General features: G+C 39.7%; 1 protein-coding gene across 1 annotated transcript in view; it reads left to right on the top strand.

Annotated features, from left to right (window-relative positions):
* The window catches only part of RNF217 (ring finger protein 217), a 55,512-nt gene that overhangs the window by 15,648 nt on the left and 13,726 nt on the right, over positions 1-26,138 (top strand). Inside the window, exons 2-3 of the mRNA XM_066545774.1 lie at positions 16,038-16,271; positions 22,904-23,068. Coding sequence (XP_066401871.1) covers positions 16,038-16,271; positions 22,904-23,068 — 399 coding nt within the window. The remainder of the gene's footprint in view (positions 1-16,037; positions 16,272-22,903; positions 23,069-26,138) is intronic.

The following is a 26,138-nucleotide window of genomic DNA, read 5'->3' as shown; positions in this document are numbered from 1 at the left end:
ACATGGCATCAAGAAATTTAGTGTTGTTTTGGCATACTGTTGGTTTCACTACTTATTCACATTTTAGAAATCTTTTTTTTTTGGGGGGGGGGGGGTGTAGGTTTTAGAGAAATAATCTACATATATTATGTCTTGGGTTGTATAACAGATAAATTAGTTGTGCTAATACTACATAGTGCAAACCCAAGCAAACAAGTAATGGCTCCTAGATTTCTGGAGTTTTGTTAAACTGGAAAAACAGAATTAGGAGAGCAGTTCAGTCATACTTGTCCTATGGTGACCACAGTGAAAAATCCTTGGAATCATGCCTAATTGTGGATCCAGTTCAAACTACTTTAAAAACCAGTTTTACTGTAACTCTTGGGGAAAAACCTGTTGCTTTTTGGTATTGTTTCATGTGAAACTAGCTGCAAACTTGTAAAGTTCCAATTTTTTTTTCCTCCACAAAAACTGTAAATTTGGGGAACTGGTACCTGATTGTTGAAATTTCCTTGAACCTATAAACAATTGAATTACACTGATAATGGTAATAATATGAATATGATGATAATTAAACTCTCATACTAAAGTTAAATTACAGCTCATCTAATGAAAGTGGAAATATATACATTTTGCATTACTTCCTTTCTCCTTTCATGTTCTCTTTTGGATTTCTGTGTTTGAACTCCTGCTGTTAGGTACTCTCTGGTCTCTGAATTTGCACATCTCAGTAAATGTAAAGTTCCTGGAATACAGGCAGAATTGGGGCGCCCCCATCTTTAGTGGGGTCTCAATAAAAGTTCTAGTCTACTCTTGTGGATTTTTTTTGTTGCTTTTTGTTCCACTTTTCTCGTTACAGCTCAAGCAATTCCTGCAGGTTGGCCAGATTTTCTTTGCTGTATTGCATTCTAATTTACTGTTTAATGGGTCTTTCCAAGGGTGTCTTAAAAGTACTTCTGTTGTGTGGTATTCAGAGCTGCATGTATGCAGTATGTCTAGTCTCATGTAGGATGTGAATCCAAGATCTTCCATCCTAAGATATTTGTCTGCTGTCAAAGCTAAGGAAGAAAATCATGTGAAGTCCCTTGAGAATTCAGCAAGTATATTGTTAATTTATTAAAATTATCATTTTTATATCACAGGTGCAATTTATTGTCTGCTGTTAGAATTGAAGGGTTCTAACACAGACTTCTAGATTTTCTTGGTTTCTTCCAGATGGAAATGTTCCATCCTACTTGAATCTATGGGGGAAATCTGACTGAACAGTTAGTTTGAAGAATTCTGAGCATGAGCTTTGGAGAAACTCACTTACTTGGTTGCTCCTGTGGTTGAAAAAACAAACCAACAAAATAAACAAATTAAAAAAACCACCAACCCCAAAAAAAAACCAAAAAAAAAGGAAAAACCCCACTCAACCCCCACCCCAAAAATCACATTTAGGTTATTTCACTGAAAATCTCTGGTGTTTCAGTGTCTGGGTGAGAAACTCAGTATAGCAGGATGTCTATCTTCATATTTACAAATGCTGTACACAGGGAATGAAATATTTAACTGCAGTTTTTCACCATGTATTAGCTGCAGATATTTTCATTAGGTGGCTTAACTCACTAATTCTTACAGCACTGCAGTGTCCTAGTCCTGTGGGGCTTAAACTAGATGCACTTTTTGTCCATGCTAGCAATTTTTTACCCCTGTAATATGCTGTGGTGGATTAAATTGCATGGGACAGGGCTCCTTGTTTCTGGATGCTGTGCTACAGCAGGGTCCTGAGGGCAGCCTGCATTCCAGTGGACATCCAGTAAGGCTTCTTATGCAGGGGATGAAGGCTGACTGTCTGTCTTGGTGAGGAGTGAGACCAGTGTGGTGTGTGGGAATCCTGGTGCAGAGAGCAGAAGAGATGCAGAGGCAGCAGGGCAGGGGAGAGGCTGGGTGCTTGCAGGCTGCAGCTGAGGCTGCAGGGCTCTGCCTGCTCCCTTCATTTGCTCTGCCTGGGATGTGCTCTCTCCTGGCACAAATCTTCCTAGCACTGATCAGCATGGAGTAACTGCCTGCTACTTATAGTAGCTATTCCCTTTGATCAAGGGTTATGTTCTTTTTCCTCTGTATGTGATGGATTGATTTCCACCTTGCTGACAAAAGTGTGTAGAAGCTGATAGTCTCACATAGAAATGTTTTTGAGTAGAGGATTATTACGACTTTCATGAGTGTGAGATGAGAGAGAATAATGTAATAGTGGAGGTAGAAGAACTGTGTTGTCAGTTTTTCCCTTCCTGGTACTATTAAAACCCTCCAGGATGATCCCAGTTGAGTCCCTGGGGACTTCTCAAAGATGACCACTTAGTGCAGTGACTCAGTTTTGAACTCACCTTTGCCACTCAAAATCACTAGGAGCTGTGCTTTGAGGTCAATCAAGCTGGTGTTAGGAAAAATACATTCTTACTTGCAAGACATTTATATTCTATTATGAGAAATGAATAATTTTCTTTGGAGGTTTGATGTGCAGAAATTGCTGAAGGGGCACATTAAAAAATGCTTTCATGATTTGTTTTATCTTTGTGTAGACTTGCTAGCCTGTTCTTTCTTACTGATTACAGTTTTGCAAATGAGAAATCAAACTGAAAGCCAGTTTGCACTTTTAAGCATAACGGTTTGTACTTTAGAGACACAAAATGTTGCAAGTGTATGGAAATTAGCACTGGTATGGGGTTTCATTTTTTTTTCCTAATTTAATGATGTTTATTGCTTTCTTGAGTTACATAGTTTTGTCAGACTTTCTCATATGTATTAAGTTGCTTATCGTGCAAAATTTTCATAATTCTGCATATGAAAACATGTAAGTGATCATTTGGGGGAATCATTGATCAGTTGAAGGGCTCTCATGTACTTTTCTATTCCCCTTGAACTATATGTGAGTGTTTTCTTCGGTCTTACCATACAATTCTTTTAATTCTTACCATAGTTACATTAAAATATTTTACTAGACAGGTATTTCAGCACAGGTTGAAAGAAGACTCCAAAGACCTCGTTATTTAAAATGGCTTTATAATGAGATTACCCTATGCATAAGAATACAGCTGATTATTACTTTAGTCACAAATACAAATATTCCTGTCTTTATTTTGAAAGAAACTGACAGAAAGTCAGTGTGCTTTGGGGCAGCAGTTTCCTGCATAGCAACAGCAGCAGCTTTTAGTGGCAGCTTCGGCTGTTTGATGCTGGCTAAAAAGAGACTTGACGAGTGCAGAGTCATCACTGGATGATGAAAATGTGGAGCAACTGGAACAGTTCAGAGGTGAGCCAGCCTGTGTGTGTATTATTAAATTCAGTAAAAGTAGGTGGATTCAGAAAATTTTGAAGACCAGACTTTTTTCCCCCATGGGCAAGAGGATGTCATTTTCAAGGGGAAAACTGCAGGAGAGAAAAGATGCAAGTTATAGGAAAGGCTGATATGGGTCCCTCTTCTTTTTCCTGAATTTTCTGTTCTTCTCTTCTTCCTCTCTCCAAACAAGCTATCAAAGCTGCAACTTCTTTCCCCTTTCTGACGTGAATCACTGCAGCTACCCTGCAGGCCTCTAGAGAAGCTTGTTTGGTGGTAAATGGTGGTCAATGATTGCTTAACCATAGGGAATAATCACAGTGGGAGGATCTAGAAGAACTATTGGGTTATTTTTCTAAAAAACAATAGTTCTTATCCCATTAAAAATCTGAAACAAAACTAGTATTTTGGCTAGACAGGTCAGTGTTTGACATCATGTGGGATGTTTCCATTTCAATGAAAATATCAAGGAAATGTAAATCAGATAGTTTTGAAAAGTTTTCTCCTCCTTGCTAACAATCATTCTGTTTAGCTGCTTGTCTCTTTGTCACGAAATCTGTTGGTCCTGTATTTTTGGTCTGGCAAAATCTGGAATTGGAGATCTATGTTCTTGTGTACAAACCCTCTTGTGTTCTGTCACTGTGCTTTGTAACTTCTACTCCTGTGCTGCTTCAGTTCCTACTTAGTAGCTTTTCTCCCACTGAGGACTATATAACTTCTTTGGAAATAATTAATGAAACTAGAATTTCCTCAACTGGTATTGGATTCAATTACTACTAGAGTCTGTGACTTCAAAAGTGGAGATGCATATAGTTGACTTGATACCTTCTTCACCTCACTTCACCTGCCCATCTCCTGGTCCCCAGTCCTTTCTGGTGGTGGTGGTTTGAAAACTGTTACCTCCTGGTACTGCAAAAATGCTTCTATAAAAATTCAGTATGACAAACCAGTTTCTGCAGCCCCACAAAAGTTTAATGGTAGCAGAAGTGGAGTATCCAGGTGTATAATGACCTGTTAATCATTTTTTAAACCTTTGTACTCAATAATCCTTGATTATTCTGGTTTTGGATTTTGGTTTATTGCAGGGGGTGATGTTGAGACAAGTTTGAATTTTACTTTTGTTTGTAAAGAGGTAGGCAGTACCTACAGAAATAAAAAGTAGTGGTTTTCTTCTGATTGTAAGGAGTTTCTCCTACTATAACCATTTCTAGTTTAGATTCTCCAAAGGTAACATATTTACTGTCAGAATAGGAAAATTAAACATATTTACTAATACCATCTTGCAGTGTATGTCAAGTTAATGAGATGTCCTGTTCATAGTATATCTTTTAGTAATCATTGTTTTATTCTTATGATCAGCTGCTTCACAATGTTTTGTAGCATGTGACAGTTGTTGGTAGAGTTCCTCCCTGCTTCTTGGCCCAAAGTTGCTGAGGTTACCTATTAACTTTAGTTGTTTCATTAAAAGTCATGTATTTCTTCATCTTGAAAAACCTACTTAATAGCATTAAGTTTTAACATTAAGGTTTTCATCTTGAAAAACCTTACTTCATAACATTTCCTCTTGCTCTAGCTTTACAGATAAGACTCTTGTATTCTTCAGGGAGACAGTTGGGAGGAGAGCAGGAGTTGTGCCTACAGAAGTGGAAAGCAATGAGGACCATCTGGAGAGCTGGGGGGTGGGTGGTAGGGCAGATGCTGGGCTGAGACCTGAAGCTCAGCGACAGATTTTCGTGCATGGTGCTGAGCATTGTAAGTACTCCTGCAAAATGGGAAAATACACCTTAGTACTCATAGACCTAATAATCACCTAGCTATAACAAAATGCGGGCTGCTTTCTGAAGAACAGGAATTCTGGCACCTGTGCAGAAAATACTGCTGCTTAGACTTGCATGGAGGCAGTGATCAAGGGCACTCCTCCAGCCCTGGTGCTGTAGTTGCCTTTAAGCTTTTCTTTTTTACTGAGAGGAGCTGCTAAGCATGTTTTGGGCTTGTAGCTTGCTAAAAGTAAACACAGTTAACATGAGATGTGCTTGGTACTTGATCTGAAGGTGTAGATTGACATGACAGGTAAGGCAGCTGGTGGCCTGCTACCTCTGCAAGAGTCTCTCCTTGTCTGTGTGCTTCCCATTTTTCTCTTGGGTTGTGAACTAGTGATCATGTGTCACAGGGGGAATTAATTCAGCTGCTTCATCAATTAGAAAACTTAATTTAAAAACACTTGAGTCTCCTGTGTTAGCTAACTGAAACTTCTTTCCTTGCAGCCTTGCAATTGCTCTCTAAAGGAGAGAGTAAGTAGGGAAGGCTACATTAACTTCTTCCATAAATTTTTTTCCATTAGTCATGGTGGAGTCTGTGTTTATGTCAGTCTTGGCTGACTGTGACCTGATGAAGTGGCTGAAGGGTTCTGAGACCAGGGGAGGGATACTGGGAGCAGCTGGTATGGGAGAGGTCTGCCTGGACCTGCACCCCAAACCTTTCAGGTGCTTGATCACTTAACTGGAGCCATTGGGTTAAACTGGTGTTACGGGGTAAGCCTGGCATACCATCCAGAAAGAGAAATCTGTGTGGGTGGGAGTCTTCTTTTTACCTTTCTATTCCAGGTCATTCTCTCTAACCAGCCAAAAAGGATGATTGCTGGGATCTGAATTCAGTGTTAACAACAGTTAGCCATCTTTCCATATTCATTCTCTGTCTGGGACTGCTGTTATTCTCAAAGTGATTAAAAACTTAAGGCAGGGAAAGAAAACTTGTTTTTGTGGTGTTTCTTTTGTTTTGTTTTTTTTTCCTGCATGCAAGTATTGCCACAGCCTTATCTGTTCACAATGGTACTTTTGCACAAATGAAGTCTCCTCCTCACTGTTAACACTGAGATTTTAGCCCTGAGTCTCCCAGGGCACTTGACTTACTCTTCCTTTGTTCATTTTTGCCCCATCACAAAAGCATGACACTACCTTGCAACATCTTTGTCAAATACATATCAATGTTTTCAAATAGTGAAAGGTTTGTAGTAAAGGTTATGTTATACTTTTCTGTTAAACATAGATTTACATATATAAACAGCAGATGAGATAACTAGTAGTGGGTTTGTTTTGTCTTTTTATAAAAGAGAATTTGTAAAAAATAGGAAGTTGTAGTTTCTCCTCCTATTGATGCAGAAATGAGTATGTTAATTGCCTTGTCAGCAGGTAGTACTGCCCTTAGGAATTCAAATGAACTTGCTTCATGTTTTCTCTGCTTTAGGAGAAAGTGTAAGTGTAATATATTGTTCTAAACACAATAGACTTTCCTAGTATACAACACCTGTATTGTCTGCTTCCCCCCTTGTTTTGCTGTTTCTAATGAGTTTATTATATAAAGATTCTAGCTGCTTTTGACAAACAAGGTCTGCAGCAGTCAGTACACAAACTGTCCTTTAATCAATCTGAAGTTCCAGCTTCAGTGGAGACCCTATTCCATCAGATTCTTGGGTAGACTGACCTGACACAGTAACAACCCCAGAATTACAGCCAGAGTTTGATCATCAGGAGAATTAACTCTCACAGCTTGGCTGGATTTTTAAGCTGTTTAAAAATTACTGTGCCCCAGATGAGTGCAGCGCTCTACAGGATTAGATCAATTGTGGGACAGAATTGTACTTTCAACTTTCATAAGATGATTTTTTTCTTCTGTGCTGTAGGTTTCTGCTGAGGTATTTAGGTAACAGTTTAACTCTTTGGTGATTTGGGTAATTTGCTCCCAGCTGGGGTTACACTTCAGTTCTGCTTCTCCAAGTATGGATCAGAATCAGTGTTTAAACTTTTGCCTCAGCTCCCTAGAGAGGGCTGTACTGTTTGCACTTGTTTATCTTGCATGTTTGCTCCCTGTGGTGGCTGTATCCGTCATTGCACTGAATGTGAATCGAAATGTGGTTTCAACATAAAATGCACTGTGAGAAATAACTTGATGAAGTAGTGTGACACTGGAGTTACAGCACAGTATCTACAGTTTATCCAAGTGATGGCATATGGGGAGAAGCTTGAAAGTTTGGTCTGCATTAGCCTTTCCTGGATTTATTCCTGAAAATGGGTCAGCATGCACATCCATCACTGAAGCCGTATAAAAGTTACTAATTTCTGTCACTTCATGGTACCTTCTATTAGCACAGCTTTTCATCAAAACCAGCTGTGTTGTGGGTTGGTACGGTACAGTGAGATGGGGTTACTTTTCAAAAAGGCAGAGCAAAGTAATTATTTATAAATCAAAACTTAGCTCTTTTGTAACAACTTGATCACATAAAGAAATTTATACAGGTTACCTTGTTTGTAGGTGAAGACAACTGATGGTATTTTAACATCATACATTATACCTTGAATCTAAGAAATGTCTACTATTACTCCTGACAATGACGTGCCAGTTAGAAAATACTTTTCAGACTTTCTTCTGCTTTTGCTTGTACCTATGAACTCTGCTGTTTCTTTATTAAATTCATCCTGTGAAGAGGGGTCAATTTGGCTTCATGTCTGATAGTCAAGCATGAAAATACTGATTATTAATACATGCACAAGGAAACTCAAAAACTCAAAACTAGCAAAGGCATGGAAACTAGTAGTAGGTATCTTTCTGAAGGAAAGCAGGACAGTTTAGGAACAGCTATAAAATGTGTGTCCTTTTTTCTATGGGCAGGGGAATGTAAACAATCAGGTTAGTGAAGAGAGTAGTTGAGACATTTGTGTTAAAAGTTCTTGCTATTTTTAAGTATTCACCCACAGCCATGCCAACTCTGTCAGGTTTTGTAGTCATCTTTTGGGATGTAATAGTGAGATAAGCAAGGGTATACTTCTCTTACGTCCTTTGCTTGATTATGAGAGCTTTTCTTATTTTATGCTAAGTACCACTTTCTGTTGGAAGAATATCAAGCATCATGAAGTGTTTCTGTAGGTACAACAATAAAACATAACAGCAGCTGTTGTTGGAGAAACCAAGGCTTGATTGATTATTGCTGATGATATCTGTTGGGCTTATCTGTGTTAGAGGTTCAGTAATACAGGTTAGTGAATAGGTTGGGCAAATATACAGTGATTTGCCCTATTTTATTTGAAGTAAATAAAATACTGCTTGGCAAATGGGAGCTTAGGAGTCTATTCCAGGTTTCATGTCTGGTGGAGAACCTGACTACTACATAGCAAAATAGTAGAAGAATGGACTTTTGATCTTGTCTTTTTCAGCATAAATAACTGTAGGATAAATTCTCACAGTTTATGGATTTTTCTTGTCTCCAGCTGAAGACCAAAGTGGTGATTCCAAGTGGAAGTTGAGACCATGTTTTTTCACTGTAGAATGGTTTGGATTGAGAGGGACATTAAAGATCATCCAATCCCTCTGCTGTGACCAAGGATGCTACCCACTAGATCAGTTTGCCCAGGACCTGGTCCAACTTGGCCTTCAACACTTCCTGGGATGGAGCATCAAAAACTTCTCTGGGCAAGCTGAGCCAGTATCTCCGCACCCTCTCAGTAAAGAATTTTCTCCTAATATCTGATCTAAACCTACCTTCTTTCTGTTTTAAGGCCAATTACCCCTTGTTCTGTAACTCCATGCAGTTGTAGAAAATCTCCAGCTGTCTTATAGGCCCTTTTTAGGAACTGTAAGGCTGCCCTAGGGTTTCCCTGGAGCCTTCTTTTCTGCAGGCTGAACAACTTTCTCAGCCTGTCTTTATCAGAGAGGTGCTCCAGCCTTCTGATCATCTTACAGATGTTAACTTTCTGTCCATCTTTAAGAAAAGCATGGGAAATGTTTTTATAGCCATGCTGAAAGCCTAACAAACCACCACCATTACAACGAAGGTGTTGCTTCTTAGCTATTTTTTAGTACTATTTGCTTCTTTGCTACTTTGCAGTAGTATTTCCTAATGCTACAGAGACTCTCCAAGCAGGGCTCACTCCTGAGATGCCTAGGTTATTTAAATTTATCACGGTACATGGATGGTGTCCTGGGCCTTGCTTCTTTTCTGAATTACCTTCCTGCACTTGCTCAGTTTTAATATGGGGTCTTTTGTTCTCTCAGGCAGGAGCAACTGCCTCTCTTTTCCAGCTGAGAAAGGGCAGGTATCTGGTTTGTTCTGCTGTCCTCAAAGCTCTTCTTTCAAGAGCATCTTTGGATCTTTTATTAAAAGTGAATTTGTGTTCTAAAGAATAGAAAAATCAGCATAAGCATACTTACATTGGTAATATGCACACCTGGGCAAAATCAGAAAGCTTTTGTGCTTTTCATTCTTCCCTTAATGAATGCTGAGAGAGCTGTGGGTTTGGGTTAGATTCCTCCAAGGTTTGCAGTTTCTTACATTATTGTTCCCAGGTTAATTTCCTCCACTGGGATTTCCCCTTCCCTCTGCCCTCACGCATGTGTGGGGAGGAAAGGTGAAAGATAACTTTCACAACCTCTGGGGGCCCTGGAGAGTGCAGGATGAAGCATTCTGCTAGTCAGTCTCTAACTAGTCACTCGGTCTAACTCTGGCATGCCTCTTTGGCAGACAGTGACCCAGCTCAGTGGGCAGCCATTCCAGGTGTACCAGCCCTGGTTTTGTCCAGGCATGGGACTAAGCTTTACCTCTGCTCTGGGTTTCAGCTTGTTGTGGATTTAGAACAGAAAGCAGATAACCTCCATGCTTGCTGGTGATGTGCACTAGGATTGATGAGTAGTCGCAGGCAGAGGCAGGATTTAATGCAATGCAGTTTTTCTAAATTCATTGCTGATATAAAATTATTTCCTTTTTAAATTCACTCAGTGAAGTAACAGGAGATGAAAAGACAAAAAGGGAGAGCTTTCCATGTTGATAATTGTTCACTTCTTGCAAAGGAGAATTTCAGTATTAGTTTGTTTTTCTATAAGTAATTTTCTGAAACCCTGTTCCTGTGAGGTGAGGACAAGAAAATCTGAATGTTTCTGTTGATATCAGATCCATGTGAGCAGGTAATGTTTAGTTCTGTGGAAGAAAAAAGGCGTAGAATTGTCACTATGTCATCAAATGAGAAAGCAAATTAAGAGGCATTTAAGAAATAGGTTTAGTGGTATTTAGGTGCATTCTGAAGAATATCTTCCTAGTTTATCCTCAGAGATTTTTTTAGAAGAGTTGTAGATGTGACTGTGGAGTCAAAAAGAAGTTTGAACAGGAAACAAACAAAATGGTGTGGAGTTTTGCTCCAGGCAGCCTTGGACAGTTTTGCCATTTAAAGTTTTGGGTCATTTCTGGGGCTAAAGCCACTCTGGTCTCTTCCCACACAGGTGGTGCTGGCTGTGACCCTCGCTGGTGTGTAGCTGCACCATTCCACAGTGCTCCTGGGGACATGGATGTGTGTAAGTGTGCTCCTGACAGTGGTCCTCAGAGTTATGAATGAAGCTGCAATCTCAGCCTCTGGCTAAAGTTGTAAAAACTAGATGACCTTTGAGAATTAAAGTTGATGGTGTGTTTAAATATGCTTTGTAAAGCATTCAGAAGACTTGCTTCTGGAGCAGAAAGGTGCTTTGATGGTGCTGGTGGTGGTTGGATGCAGTTCTGTACACTTAGATTGTCTCCCAGCTTCTTGCTTGTGAGTGCCTTTCACCTGAAGGATGAGGGACTTGCAAGTACTTCAAAGGTCCTGAGACTTTGCTTCTTTTTGTGACCTTTTTTGTGTCTTTTTTGTATTGACAGTGTAGTAACTAATGCAAAACTCATTGAGACCAAATTGTTGTCAAAACTAGAAGAGGTGGTGTCTGCTACAGCCTGCAGTGTTGGTGCCTTTGTGACTCTCTCTGAATGGTAACTGGAGCAGGAATCACCGTGTCATTGTCACAAGTGTGGTGCTTGTGAAAGGAGAACAAAGAGGACATGTGAAGGGGAGCATCCTCATGAACCCAAGCTGGTGACACAATAGAAAAGACTCTGGTTCAACTTTTATTAATAGTAAATAGCCTTTAGATGATCTTAATGACAGATAAAATGTATTATTTTGAATGCCTTCTGGATCTTTTTGAGGACAGTGATACATGCACTGATAAAGGCTAGTGAAGCCTTCCCCTCGTGAGGAGAGGAGTGATGACTCTTTGAGTGATTTTACAGATGGTTGTCAGAGAAGATGGTGGATGAGACAGCCATTCAGGAAGTAACTTATTGCAAGTCTGTTGAGAAATGAATTAAAGAGGGAGTAAAAGTGAAACACCCTATGGAATATGGTTTGTGAAGTGATGAACAACAGGCAAGAAGTTGTGTGAAAATGTTCTGTGGAGGAGGTGACACACACAAAACAGAAGATGTTTTTACTATTTGGTAGTGACACAACCTAAGTAGCTGCTGATATAATTACTCTAAGTTCTAGCTGTTTATTCTTGCTTGTCTTGCAGCACCCCTGGGGATCTGTATCATTTGAGAGCAAGGAGGGAGGATGAATGAACTGAAAAAGAGAATGTATTTCACAGGATTTTTTATTAAGAATTTTGATGGAGAATGCCAGGATATCACTGGCACAAATCAGGGATCCAGACTGATGAAGATAGTATGAAAAACACAGAAATACCTTAAAGGCAGGTGCAAAATGCGTAGTAAAAGTTTGAACTGTCTTTGGTTTGCACTTCTTGAATCATGTCTACTTGGATTTCATTTGGTTAGCACCTGCCACTGTGGAGTTCTGAATCGTGGTCATTCCTTCAAGGACTTTCCACCAACTACTACTGTTTTTTGAAAGAAAATAAATTGATAACGACACACTTTCCAAATGTACAAGAAAAGTAATTCTTCACTGCTTTGTAACTTATCAGGGAAAATGAAAGAAATGTTTCCAGTGAACTAGAAAGGAATAGGAGAAAGGAGTAGGGTTTTGCTTATAAGTAAAGGGAATTTTAATCCAGCTGTTTCTTTACCTAGAGTATGAAAGTCCTCTAGACTATACTGTCTCTTCCCTTGCATCTGCACATTTCCAGAATTATTTTTTTTAATGCATAACTTCCCTGGTAATTTACAGGGAACAATGTGGTGCACTGGTAGAAGTTAAATTTCTTTACAGGAGTGTGTATTTGCCTTGGCCACATTCACTTTCAGCTTTAAGAAGTAAGAGCAAATAAGCATGTGCATCTCTGAACTAAGAGAAGTTTCAGTTAGAAAATGCTTGTTTGTAGATATGTATTATAAAATAGAATGGCCCCTTACTTAAGGAATATAGCTGCAATACAGCAGCACAAGTACAGCCTGCAAATGTCACATTACATCCAGCCTGGGGCAGGCCAAATGACAGGTATAAATCTGGTCTAGTTTGAACTTTGCTTTCTGTGCAAAATCTGAAACAAAGATTTCCTTTAAAAGAAGGCTCAGGGTGTGGAAATGATTTTCTGACTTAAAATATCTTGCCATCTGTTTCTGTTTTCTGTTGGTGGTATCACTGCGTTCTTGGGCAGTAAGTAAATCAGTGTAGAGTCCATGTGTGTGTCCTGTCTCTGTTCCCCCCACTCTTTCTCCTCCCTACCACCCGCCAATAAAAACACTTTTAAAATAAAATGTCAGGAATTGGCAGGAGGAGGCACATACTGTTCTCCTGGTAATTTAAATGTTGCCTTTCTGTAGGATGAAAGGAGCTGGAGCCTGCTTTCTCCTTCTTAATTGTAAGCAGAGTATCCCCTCCTGAGATGCTTTACAGAAGTGAAGCACAACTGAGTAAAAGAGCTGGATGCTGCCTGACATTTAACACTGCTGCTGCTCAGCTGCTCTTAGACATATGAGTCCTTCCTCATGCTGTGAAAAGTACACCATGCTGTTCTGTATACTGAGGGTTCTAAAGTTCTTAATGCACAGTGGTTTTCTCAAAACTTGGGGGTTTGACATTGTGAGTAGCTGATATTGAAGGGATAAGACTCTGCAAAACAAAAAGAAAATGAAGGAAAATAATAAAACTAGTTATTTGTACCAGTGTCATAACAGATTGTTTTACTTTGTTTTTCCTTTCTCATTCTGTAGCATGTCCTGAGTTCATGGCAGCAGGTAGCCTGACAGGCTACCTCTAAAGCTATACTTCTATCAATTGCTGATGTTAGTGCACAAAGATGGACTGTTTTGGTAGGACAAGGCTTCATTGAAGTTACTGCTAATAACCAAGCCAGATCTGTTCACTTCAGTCCCATTCAAAACACAGGAAAAGGCTCAGTCTTTGCCAAACTTGAAAAGCTGAAACTATTACAGAGGTTAAAAATTATTTATTTCAAGTGGGTGTAAAACATATTTTCAAAATAAATACTGAAACCACACCTGACTCTTACCACATATATTAATCATATTCTGTGTGGGCATGAAGTACAGAAAATGTTGAGCTTTGTATTCCTTGGTTTTATAAATGCAGGTTTGTTCTAACTAGCATTTAATATAAGCAATGCCTTAGTACTGTCAGATGCATTGTATCTTCTCATTATGTAGTGCTACTCCATTGTGGCTTAGTTTACTCCTGGCAAAAAGATATGGCTCTTTTAATACCTCCCTAATGCTTAACTTTTTTTTTTTGTAGTAGATGTAGTCATAGGTGGGATTAATTTGACTCTTCAATTCTAAAGTGTACCTATACTTGTGTAAACAAAAGCTGATGCTAATCCTAGTGCAATAGCTTTTTGTGTTTCTGTAACAAATTGTTCTCTTAGTTGAGCATGCTTGTGATCTGTGGTGCTGTACTGATTGTTGTCTGCTTTTTAAGTACAGCTCCTTGATGCACTGGGTGATTCTTCTGAGAACAGTCCAGTGGTCCATATGCTTGGTTTCAATTTTACATGCTGCTGCAGGTGAATCAGTGTCCTACAGGTATAAAATGCTGGCATTCCCCAGCATGTAGTATGTGAGGTTTGGGGGATTTTTTCGTTTGTTTTTTTTATGTCTTTGAGTACATACTCCCCCTGTACCTGTCTGTGTAAAAGCCAAACTGAGCCTGGCATTGTTTGCATGTGGCAGAGCTCTGCTCACCTTTTAGAGCTAGAAATTGAATGTGGGGAATTTCCCTCCTAAAGAATGGATATATTACTGAGGAGCTGCCTCTCCTCCATACTGCAGACAGATTTGCCTCCATCCTGACCTGCTTGTGCCATGAGCCAAGGCTGCTCAGGGCACCAGGGCTTGCTGAGGTGTTCTCCACCTTGCTCTGGTCTGAGACTCACTGCCACCATCCACACTCTGCATTTCCCTCTAACATGTACCTAATCTCTTTGCTCTCCTAAATTTTAGCTACGTTGCTGAGAGAAAAGAGGTGGTGCAGTAGGATTTTTTTTTTTTAATCAGTATAAACCTTGGGTTTGATACCTTGGGTTATGACTCTTCTAATCCTCTGATTTCTGACTGAACTATCATTCAGTAGAGTTCATGCGGCTCAGTTGCTGAAGGAACAATGACAGGGTTGTGTTGTGTTGCTTTTTAGGGTTTTGCCCTTCTTTTTTAGTTTAAATACTGCATTAGTGGAGTCCTTGTGTCTTCTGGTACCACTATGCAGCAACAAGATCTGCATCCAAATCTGAGGCGTTTCTGTCTTATTTAGTGTGTTGTTCAGCAGGTTTCTCTAATTGAGGATGTTAAAGAATAAGCAGTGTGGGGAAATCAAACTTGCCAACCTTCAAATAGTAATTCCTGGAAAGAGATGCTGGTTGCGCCCTTTGTCTCTTCATGGAGATACTCAATAAGGAAGGAGTTGAATTGGTGGTCAGCTGCACTTGTGCAGTCAAAACTCACTCATTCAAGATCACTTGGGGCAGACACAAACATGCTCTAGCCGGGTCATTGCAGACTCTCAGGATCCAGCAGGGTTTATTAACTTAGGCTCACTGCCAAGAAAATGCAACTGTGGTGCTCCCAGAGCAAGTAGGATCTGCTGTTTTGGCATGGAGTCCGAGCAGTCAAAGCCTGCCAAGCGTGAAGGGTGCAGGTCTGGGTCCAGCGCAGTTCTTGGATCCAGGAGCTCTAAAAACACATTGCTGATTTCTGACCATATGGATCAGCTTGGGACCATCAGGACTCATTAGATCTGCAACAGTTTCTGCCCTGTTAACCTCAAGCTTGTTTGTTTGTCTGATTTTAGTTGGGTTTTTATTAAGGTTTTTTAATGTTGTTAGGGTGCGTGTTTTTTAAAATTTTCAACTCATGAGTTCTGGGGAAATGTATTAGCTTGATCAGCCCCAAGCTCAAGTAAAACTTTCTGCACGTGCAGTATGGCATGTAAGGAGCTTCTTGAAAGCAGACTGCAGAGGCACTGAGTGTACTGAACAGGAACCAGCTCAAGGTTCTGGAGTCAGAGCTGCTGATCCTAAATTGACTTTTAATATCTCTGTGTTGTGATTCCCAGGTCGTTTTGCAGTGAAACAGTATGCAAATGTTTCCATTGTCTGCTTTCTCACAGCGTTTGTGAGCCATGACTGGTGCACTCACCATTACACCCAAAGTATGAAGTGGACCTCTTTAGTTAGGACTTGTGTTTGGTTTTGTGGTGTATGTAGCCCTGGTACATAGACTGAGAGAATATGCTTAATAATTGCACTTGTCAGGGTAATTAGCTTTTCTGTTTGGATTTGAAAATGCTCTCTGGAAAAATTGCAGTGTGCTTCGTGTAACTCCATCAAGCACAAATGAAATAATCTGAAGACGGTGTGCTGGGTAGTCTCTGAATTGTTACAGTATTTGAAGTTAATTTTCCTCGCAAAATTTACCAATGCTTGCTTAACTTTTCCAGGCAAAAGGTCATACAGTTCTTTTTTTTTTGTTCCTATGTAGGTGCAGCTGGGACAAGCGGATATAAAATGCCCCATCACAGAGTGCAGCGAACACCTGGATGAAACAACTGTCCTCTATAACCTGCCCCATGACGACATCATCAAGTATAAATACTTCCTGGAACTCAGCCGCATTGACTCCAGCACCAAGCCATGCCCTCAGTGCAAGCACTTTACAACCTTCCGGAGGAGAGGCCACATTCCTACCCCTGCCAAATTGGAGAACAAATACAAAGTGAGCATGCTTGCCGGGGCTGTGGGTTAGATGGCACTGCAAAAGTAGGACAGCATTTGGTGAGCATTAAATGAACTTTTTTGTTTCACTGGAGCTGTGTGCAAGCTGTGATTAGGAATGTGAACCTGTAGTAGTACATCACTGATTAAGTACTTAATTGACTTTTAACAGTTCAAGCAGCTGAACTCTTCAGCCTGTGTTTTTTGGTAGGTGACATAATTTTGTCCTGACACACATTTTAATTTAAGGGGTGACTTCTTTCTGACATGCAAGCAATATGGTCACAGTCAGAAGAGGCTGGGAATGGGGAGTTACCACTACAACTGATAATTTTAGACATACAATTTTTAAGTTTTCCCTGAAACTGTGGGTGAGTGAATTCTGGGCATCTTATGATTTTAGGCTGTTGGCTTTGCTTCTTCCTTAGTAATAGACCTGTTGTCTGTCCTGCTTGTTGGGTCTGATTTCTTCACTCCCTTACCAGAGATGATACATTGCTGTAGTCTCATCATTCACAATGCAGAATTTGGAGAAATAGGGGGGCAGGAAAAGCCATTTCTGCAGCATTTCTTTTCATAGAAGAGTTGCTTATACTGTGATTTTAATCAAAGATAAGAAGCAAGAATTTGGAATAAGCTTTGAGCTGCTTAAAGTCCATCTGAGTTCCGGAAGACAACAGTGGTCTGCAGCACCATGTTCTGTGATAGTTTTCCATCTGGTTATTAGATTTGTTGTGGTTAATTTCATGATTGAGCTGGCCTTTCCTGGACAAACCAGTTCTTCTCAGTAGGAGTTTAGATGACTGTTTAGATAGCCCTAATTACCCAGCATAAGATTCAGCCTAGTATGAAGATTAAAAGGTGGAAGGTTGTGTATTCATTGGAGTTGAAAAGTTGGTAAAGCTAATTCTAAGTTATGAGCTATTTGTGCATATCTGTGTAGGACATGAATTACATGCCACACTCTGTTGGACTCAGTGTTTTCAAATTTTTGTCATTTTACTTTGAGGTGAAAAAAAATCTGAAACTGCAAGTAAAATTCCTTCTGCCCAAAGCTATTCTCCTTCACCCATCTGCTTCATCATCAGCACACATCAGATGTGACCCAGGGTAGATCAGAGCTTGTAATGCTTTGGCAGGCTCCTCTCTAAGGTGTCAGAGGCTGTTAAGTGTCCCACAAGTGTGGGTCATTGGTGGTGCAGCTGTTGTATCACAGGCCTGCCAGATCTGAGAACATTCCTCAGGGCACAACCAGTGCTCTTTTATGAGTTAAAATGCTACAGTTAAAATGTTCCCAACTGCCCTACAAACCACAATGGGAAAGAATGGGAGACTGTGTGATGCATAGTGCAAGCCAGGAGCAGTTCACTGGTCATGCGGGGGTTCAGTGTGTATACCTGTGATCTGCAGAGCTGAAATCTCCTGGCAACAGACTCAGGCAAAAATGTGTCCTTTGAGCTGAGCCCAGGTGTTGTGTGCAAGAATGTCTACTTGATGCTAGTCAGAAATATAATTGGGAAAATGCTGGCAAGCAGTATGGATGATCGTGGTCCACAGAGCTTCAGCATGCTCTTTGAACCTCAGTTGTTTTCTAATGTAGGTACAGTTTTAGTGATTTGTTTTAAGCTGAGCACAAGGAGAAGTTTTGTTGCAGGAAGAAGGTTTAAAAAGACGACTGTGTATGACATGGAGTGTATGTGAGTAATTTACATACACACATAGCTGTGGACCAATATTACCTGTTTTATTAGGTTCTCATGTGATTACATGTACACATTGTGCCTTGTATTGTAGGCTATTGGGAGGCGAAGACACATTTTCTTTTGTGTATAGCATAGGAGACATCTGACTGGAGGCTTTTGAGGCTGCCCTGTTCATATGCAAGTAATATAAACACCAGTTGCACCAGATGAATTCTGCACCAGCACTGCAAGTGTTGGCTTCAAGAGAACTGAGTCGTGTGGGGAACACATATGCACAAGCCTATGGTAGGGTCATAGCACAGCCAGTACACTCACTCTTTTATACACTGCAAGGGGAAAGCACTCTAAAATCCAAGACTTTATTTGAACTGATGCTTTAAAAATGTTAATGCCATTTCTAAAATTTTATACAGTATTTAAAATTTTAAGTAACATGAAAATTTAAAGAGGCAGCAAAGTTAGAAATTAGTTTTTCTTATTATAGCTGATTTGTGTCAGCTAAACTGATCTAGGTCCAGCAGTTCAATTGGCTGAGATTCAAGTCTTGGTGTACTAAGCCTAGGAAGTTAACGTGTATGTTGAGGAAGGAGGAGGAGAAGAAAAGGAGAACTTGCTTATCCAAACCTTTCTCCTACTATTACTGCCACTTAGGGTCACACAGAACAGCAAGAGAACTATTGAATTTTCTATATAAAATATTTTTATCATAAATGTATCCAGTATTAACTCTGAAAATTTCCTTGCTCCTTCTCATATGTTCTGAATTGAGAGTGTAATGTGGTTGCAGACAAGACTCTAACAAACCATTGTTCAGAGCTGTTATGCAAAAGAGCAATAGAAATGGGCAAAAACTGAAAAATTGCTGCTTTACCTGTTCCATTGTGCATGGAATGGGTAAAGGTTTCACAAGAGTGAGTAAGAAGACGTGTTCTGTGAGGAAGCTCTGGCTCTTGCCTGTTAGAGTTAGTTTTTTGACCTGCCACTTGCCATGGAGAAGCAATACTCTCTGCTCTGTGAGATTCATAATGAAGTTTTCTTGTTCATTTCTGTCAAGAGATACACGTCACATAAAAGGAGGACTTGAGTGCTTGGGTTTGCAAATGTAAATGTTTTTTCAATGCGGTTGTTACACAAACTGTCTTTTTTTTGAACTACTAAAGAATTTCTGAAAGTTGTTCTAGAAATAGCAGAAATTTGTTCAGATGCTTGATCTATTAGCTCCCCACTTTTGAGTCAGATTTTATCTTTAAGTGGCAGGTATCTTCATGGCTATACATTGCTTCAATCTGTCTTGAGCCTCAGCTGCTGCAGGTGTGGTGATTTTGCTGTGCTCTCCCTCCTTCTCTCAGCAGTTCATTCCTGCCAGGCTGCTTTTGCTTATGTTGATGTTTTAGTGTCACACTGGGAGCTGGATCAAAGATGAGCCCTAATGGGGTACAAAATTTGTTTGTTTTGTTGTTGCTTGTTTTCAGCTGTTTCAAGAGCGTGGATGGGTTGATGATGAGGAGAAGGAAGATGTTTTGGCTGGAGCTCGTATTTATTTTCAAATAAAGTGACAGTGACTGCAGCTAGAGAATGTAATTCATGTAATCAGTTAATTGCATGATTAATTTGGCCATCCTGTTATATAACTACTGTTCCACCAAGAAGCAGAAAATCTCACTAAGCTTTTTGTACCTTCAGGTTATAGGAATATTTTTATGAGCAGTCAGTTTTGCTATCATCAGGTCACGTTGTGTTTTGTGTTGAAATTATTTATCAGTTTTGAAAAGTCTTTTCCTGTGAGGTGAGGAAACTGGTAGATAAAGTGGCTTGCAGTAAAGAGGCTTGCTAAGAAAATGGAAGATGTTAGCCTTAAAGATCAGTGTTTCAGAAAGCTGAGAACCAAAAGAGTTAGAACACAAAATTGTGTAATCTTTTCTATTTCAAGGGAGACTGATCTCCAGGTGGCATAGAAGTTTGTGTATATATCCATTCTCTCAATTTTAATCAACAGAAATAGAAATCATAAAATAAGTGAGAAAATGTTTGTGTGAGAAAAAACATTTGAAAAAACACAAGGTTAATGTTTTGTTTTGCAGATATAGTTTGTCTGCTTTGCTGGACTATAATATATTTTACTGGTTTAAAATAATATGGAGATAGCTTTTCTGCGTCCTTGCTATGGTGATTTCATATGTAAGTACTGAAGGTTGAATCAAATAAAATTTGACTTTCCTTTCAGAAAAGCAGAGAAAAAGTAGAATAAGAACGTGAAAGACTGCTTTAGTTGCCCTGTTCTGTTTGTTTCTTAAGCACAGGGGCATCACATTGCATCCAAGTTTGAATGGTTTTAGAGGTTTTTTTGCAGCTACTAGTTCCAAGAAAAATAAGGTTCATAAGTACTTAAGGTACATAGTTTTCTTTGCTTGCTTCAGTTACGCTCAGGAAGCATTGAACCCACAGAGAAGTGAAATAGCCCATTCAAAATATAAAAACTATTTACAAGTTCAGTTTTGAGGAAGGTGCTGTCAGGGTGACAGGTGGAAGAGGAAACTGGTAATGAAACATAGAGTTCTTACTAGTTCTGTTAGGGCCATTTGTGGTAAGAAATGTTATTTTGAGTTCCTGTGGTTATAGCCTCATCCTGTATTTCAGTACTTTCTGATAAATGTATTTGGAAACACCTGATGTCAGTGTGCGTGTGTAAGTTTAAATACATATCCTGGTGGCTCCTGCATTGCTTTTGCTTATGTACATGCTATAATAGAAAGATAGAGTATGTAGTTAATTTGTCACATATTCATCAAAAAACAAACCAAAAAAAAAACCAACCCACAGAACTTGTGGTTTAAATTATGTTGCCTTTTTTTTTTTAAGGAAGGAGCTTTAACTTCCTAACCTGTTGATTTGGGTTTGTACTTGTTAACAACTGTGTTCTCTCTCAAATGTCTGAATACTGCAACTGATAAAAGTTTTCAGGTTGTAGAACATTGACTTGTGGCTACAAGCTCCATCTTTGGCTGAGGCATAACAAATACTGAGCCCTTCAATATGATGCTTGCTATAATCTATCTTCCCAGCAGTAGGACACTGACTTGTGTTGTTGAAAGACATAAATTCAATGCAGGGAGGGAGTGGGGGACAAAAAGGAAAAAAGAAAGAGAGATATGGGTTAGGATAGGTTAGATGACTTTCTTGTGCATATTAGATTTTAATGTATTGTGTAAACATTTATCAGTGCTCTGTGTTAGTTTGGTTTGTAGAAATATAAATGTATCATTCTTTAGGTTCCTCAGAGCAGGAAATTTCCCTTTTGTTAAGCTGGTTTTATTAGGAGAATTCATCTGGGAAGCTGAGATGCAAGTTAGTATATTTTTGTTGATTCAGCATATTGGCCACTGGTTCATTAGATTTTGAGAAAGGGCACTGATTTTGTTGCTTTTGTTTAATACTTCATAATGGCCTTGGATGAGTTTTCAGGCAAAAACTAACAATGTTTGTAATCCACATGTTTCAGTCCTAATGTGTTGTTTCTCTTTAAACAAGATGTAGTGATTGCATGTGTAAACAATTTTGACTAGCCCCAGCAAAATATGTAAGGGATATCAGAGCACCTACTTTGGACTCTTAATTGTAGTCAAGGAAGCATAACACCAGTTGTCAGGACTCAACAGGAGGGCACAGCAGCTGGTGGGAGTGAGAACTTGAGAAATATGTTTTGAGGACTTCACATGTGACTACACTCTGGGATGAAGTTTCCTGAGAAGCACCCCCATACGTCATGGTCAGCACAGATGTTTCTGTGGTTTGGTGGTGAACCAAGTCTGGATGCAGATAAAACCAAAACCGCTTGGTTTGGCTGGTTGAATTCCTCAGTCCCATCCATCAGCTGGGTACGAAGCCAGGGCAGTGCCAGACATGGACTGCAGCTGGAGATGGTGGACAGGGCTCAGCAGTCGCTTGAGCCTGAGATGTTTTGCTGCTGAGCAAAGTGAACATGTTGCGGGAGCCTGGATGTGCCTGAGTCTTAAGGTGTGTTCTAGTTCGTGCTGTCCTTAGTCATGATCCCGGTTGGAGGCCTGTCTTTTGTCATATTAGCAGCTGCAATGTGCCTCTGTTTATTACTCCTGCAAACACAGTAGCTGCCTTAGCTTTTCATGAAAAAAAAATAAACAGGCTGCGGAAGAAGATGTGATGACGATGGTACCTGTTTGACACAATGATTGAAAACTGAGGGAGCGGAAAGAATAGATCCTTTCCCAATTTGAGTATGGCTTGTGGGTTCTGCCATTAGGTGTGGTCTGTAGCAAGTGGGCTGTTTGGCACAGGCTCAGCTTGCCTTGACGCAGTCAAGAGCAAAAGGAAGTGCCTGACTTCCCGTTGGTAGTTGTGGCTCTTGGATGAGAGCCTTGCTCATGGCTCCTTTTCCCAGGACCATTTCTAATATAAGGCTTCAGAACCCATATGAAGCCAAGCTCTGTAGCACCTCTTCAGAAGACCAAGTGCTTTCTGTGATAGCCTTGGTAGTGCAGTTTGTTCCTAGAGAAGGACAGATCCACTGCACTGAAAACTGTCAAGCTAATTTTCAGGTGTTCTCACAAATGTATTGGAGGCAATTGAGTAAGTTTTCTGGATTCTGCCTTTTGTCTGTTGACCCACACAATCACTTTGGGAAGTAGTGCCTGTGGTTAAGCCAAGCTACTTGTGCTTCATTTGATTGAGGCCTTTCCTAGCTTTAGCAATTACTTTTGTATTTTCTCTTTTTTGAAAAGGAAAAGAACAAGCTAGCTTCCACAACTTCTTGTGTTTTTAAAACAGAGCCTCCAAAAGATGTTAAGTCTTTGCTGGACAGCTGCTCCTGTAATTGAGGAGCAGTGGTTTTAAAACAGGCTTTCTAGTTGTATCAGCACCCAGCTTGCAAACATGTGGTGTTTTCTCATTTATACAGATCCAGTGTCCATCTTGCCAATTTGTCTGGTGTTTCAAGTGCCACTCTCCCTGGCATGAAGGCGTTAACTGCAAAGAATACAAGAAGGGAGACAAGCTGTTACGTCACTGGGCCAACGAAATCGAACACGGGCAGAGGAATGCCCAGAAGTGTCCAAAATGCAAGGTGAGCTGCTCTCCCTTGGCTTGCAGGTAGTGGCTTCAAACTGTTCAAATATGCATTTAAATATACATTAGTACTTGTAGCTTCTGCTCAGCATTGGAAATGAAATTCACACTTGCTGTGCAGTTTCTTGTAGCGACCCATTGAGAAAAACAGGTCAGATTTTTTTGCTGGTTCCTGCACTGATTCTGCAGAGTGTCTGCATGTCAAGAAACATTATGGAAATTATTAAGAGGGGGCTTTGATGAAGCATAGAAATGTTTGGGTCAATTAATTGCAAAATAAAATAATCCTAAAATCTTTAAAGAAATGGAAAGCTTTAGGGAAATTCAGTGCCCTTTGTCAGGTTTTCCAGAGAGTTAGAGTGTATTCAATGTCTGAGTAAAGCTGGAAATACTCTGTCAACAAGTTAACTAAAGGAAACTAAGACGTGGCAAAACTCTAAGTTTTGTAGGATTGAATGTTACTACTTCACAAGCTGTACCTCAAGGTGGAACTTCACAGGCCACACCTCAAGTGCTGTGTCCAGTTCTGGGCCCTTCAGTTCAAGAAGGGCATCGGAGATTCTGCAGTGAGTCCAGAGAAGGGCAACAGAGCTGGTGAAGGGTCTGGAGCACAAGTCCTGTGTGGAGTGGCTGAGGTGGCTGAGGTCCCTCCTGAGCCTCCTTTTTAACCTGGAGAAAAGGGAGCTCAGGAGGCACCTCTTCATTCTCTACAACTACCTGAAAGGAGGATGTAGGCAGGTAGGGGTTGGCCTCTTCTCCCAGGCAGCCAGTGACAGGACAAGAGGAAATAGCATCAAACTGCAGGGGAGTTTCAGAATGCACATCAGGAGGAATTTCCTTGCAGAAGGGGTTGTTAAACATTGGAATGGGCTGCCAGGGAGGTGAAGTCACCAACCCTCAAGGTGTTCAAGAAATGACTGAATGTGACAGTGCCATGGTCAGGTGACAATGTGGTGATTGAAGGTTGGAGCTGATGATCTCAGAAGTCTTTCTCATTCCAACATGGATGCTTCTCTGAAGTCTTTCTCATTATTAATTTTCAACACTGAAATGCAGTTCCACACCCTAAAAATGTCATCGATCCCTTCAGAGATGAGCAGCATTTCCCACTACTCAGATGAGATGCAACAGCCCTGCACACCCCTGCCCCCGTTGCCATTAATGAAGGCCACTCTTAAATTTGTTCACAGTTTTTTTCACAGCTACCAACAGAGTAGTAAGTCAAAGCGGGACTGTTTCATGGAAAATTAATATTGAATTTTTACTTATAAGATTTACTTATAAGCATACAAAGTATATGTAACACTTTGAGCCTTACACTGTGCAAATAGGAAAGTGTTTATCAGTTTATAAAGTATCATATTTTGGTCTTTGAGAAAGAAATGCCTGTGATGCTATAGCTTGAAATTGAAAGATTTCAAAACACTGAGCAAAATTGTAAAGCTCTGAAATCAGTAGCTTGTTTTTTACTCTTCCTCCTGCACACGTGTGACCTTTTATCGCTTGCTTTTTGGTAAAGTTCATAGATTTGAGTCAATTCCAAAAATGTTCACTTTCTGGGAAGTCTTAAAGTAAAATACTTCGTTCTTTTCAGAGTGGGAAGAAGTGTCTGTTTTGATTTTAATTGTTTAACTTGTGTCAGATTTTATGACAATGGGAATGATGTAACTTAAATAAATTGTCCAAAAGATTAAGAAGGTGGACCAAGCAAAAACACATGAGTGTGGAAAACCAGGAGTGGTAGCTGATAGCTGGAAAGAGAAAGGAACCAAAACTGCTAAGTATAACATTCAGCATGAATAAGTTAAAATTTAAAATGTTGTGTTTAAATATTCAACTCTTTTCACCATCTTCAAAAGAAAAGGTTGGACACTTTAAACTTACATGGCTTATTACTAATTCTGAAGCATGAAGTTGCATGAGTTTGGCTGCTAATTTAAAAAATACTTGAGGTTTCTTTTCTTAATCAGAGGAAAATAAAACCTCCTACATGGTGGGAGGCAGTATGGAAACTTATGAAACTAGCACAGAAAAAGAACCTCTGTTAAGTCCTTCTTGGTAATGTGGCACTGTAAGTGAATATTGAAGAGGGAATTCAACCTTTTATTAAACTGTGTAGCTACCCCAACTCTTAACTTTCTTCTTCAGAAAAAAAGTTCTTCCTGCCTACAACGTCCAAAATGTTTCTCAACATACTGTTTATCTTTAAATCAAATCTATAACCTGCAAGTAATCAAAAGTAACACTTAGCTGGCAGTTAGTTTAAAAAAATACATCTTTGGATAGTTTAAAAAATACATCTTAACCAGTATTCTACATCAAATCTGTAGTAGATGCTTGGGCACATAGGGATAAGCATTCTGACAGTTAACAATTTGAAGTCAGGGGGATTACATCTAATACTTCTCTGCCTCTCTCTCCCATCCATCTCTACCTCCAAAATCTGTATATAAAATCACATTGAATTAGATGAGAATCCTATTTCCAAATAAAATAAAGAGTGACAAAGAAAATAATTTGTAAGACACTATTTGATTTATCCATGTTCTAGGTCCACAGAGGCCATGTTTCTGGTGAAAACATACATTATTTTTAACCTCTTTCATATTTTGGTTTAAAATTTGCAGTAGCCAAAATTGGCAAACAGATTGAGGGAAAGTCAATATTAAATTGTGTTCAAAGATACTAGTATTTCCTCTCTTCACTAAAACTGAAATTAACAGAAACTTAAGTAGAGGTAGTTTCTTTAATGAAGTAATATGTAAAATTACTGGTAGCTTCCAAAGTGTGATACTGATGACATTGTAAACTGTGACCATATTTTGCAGATAGCTTCTGGAGATAATTACTTATACCTACAGATAGATACATACACTGACTCTTTTTAGCTGTACCATGGAGAAATCAAATACATTATCTTCTCTGGGCATGCAGGTGAGAAAATCAAAACACACCTGGGGGTATGTGTATACAAAGGCAGATCCTCAGGCAAATATGAGTATTTCTCAGTGGTTTGGGTAAGTGATTTGAAAGAACATAATCCTTTGTAATGTCAATATAGCAGGGAC

The sequence above is a fragment of the Molothrus aeneus genome, chromosome 3 (genome assembly GCF_037042795.1).
Source record: "Molothrus aeneus isolate 106 chromosome 3, BPBGC_Maene_1.0, whole genome shotgun sequence".
NCBI lineage: Eukaryota > Metazoa > Chordata > Aves > Passeriformes > Icteridae > Molothrus > Molothrus aeneus.
Note: the sequence above shows the minus strand (reverse complement) of the source record. Positions and strands in the feature narration are given on the sequence as shown.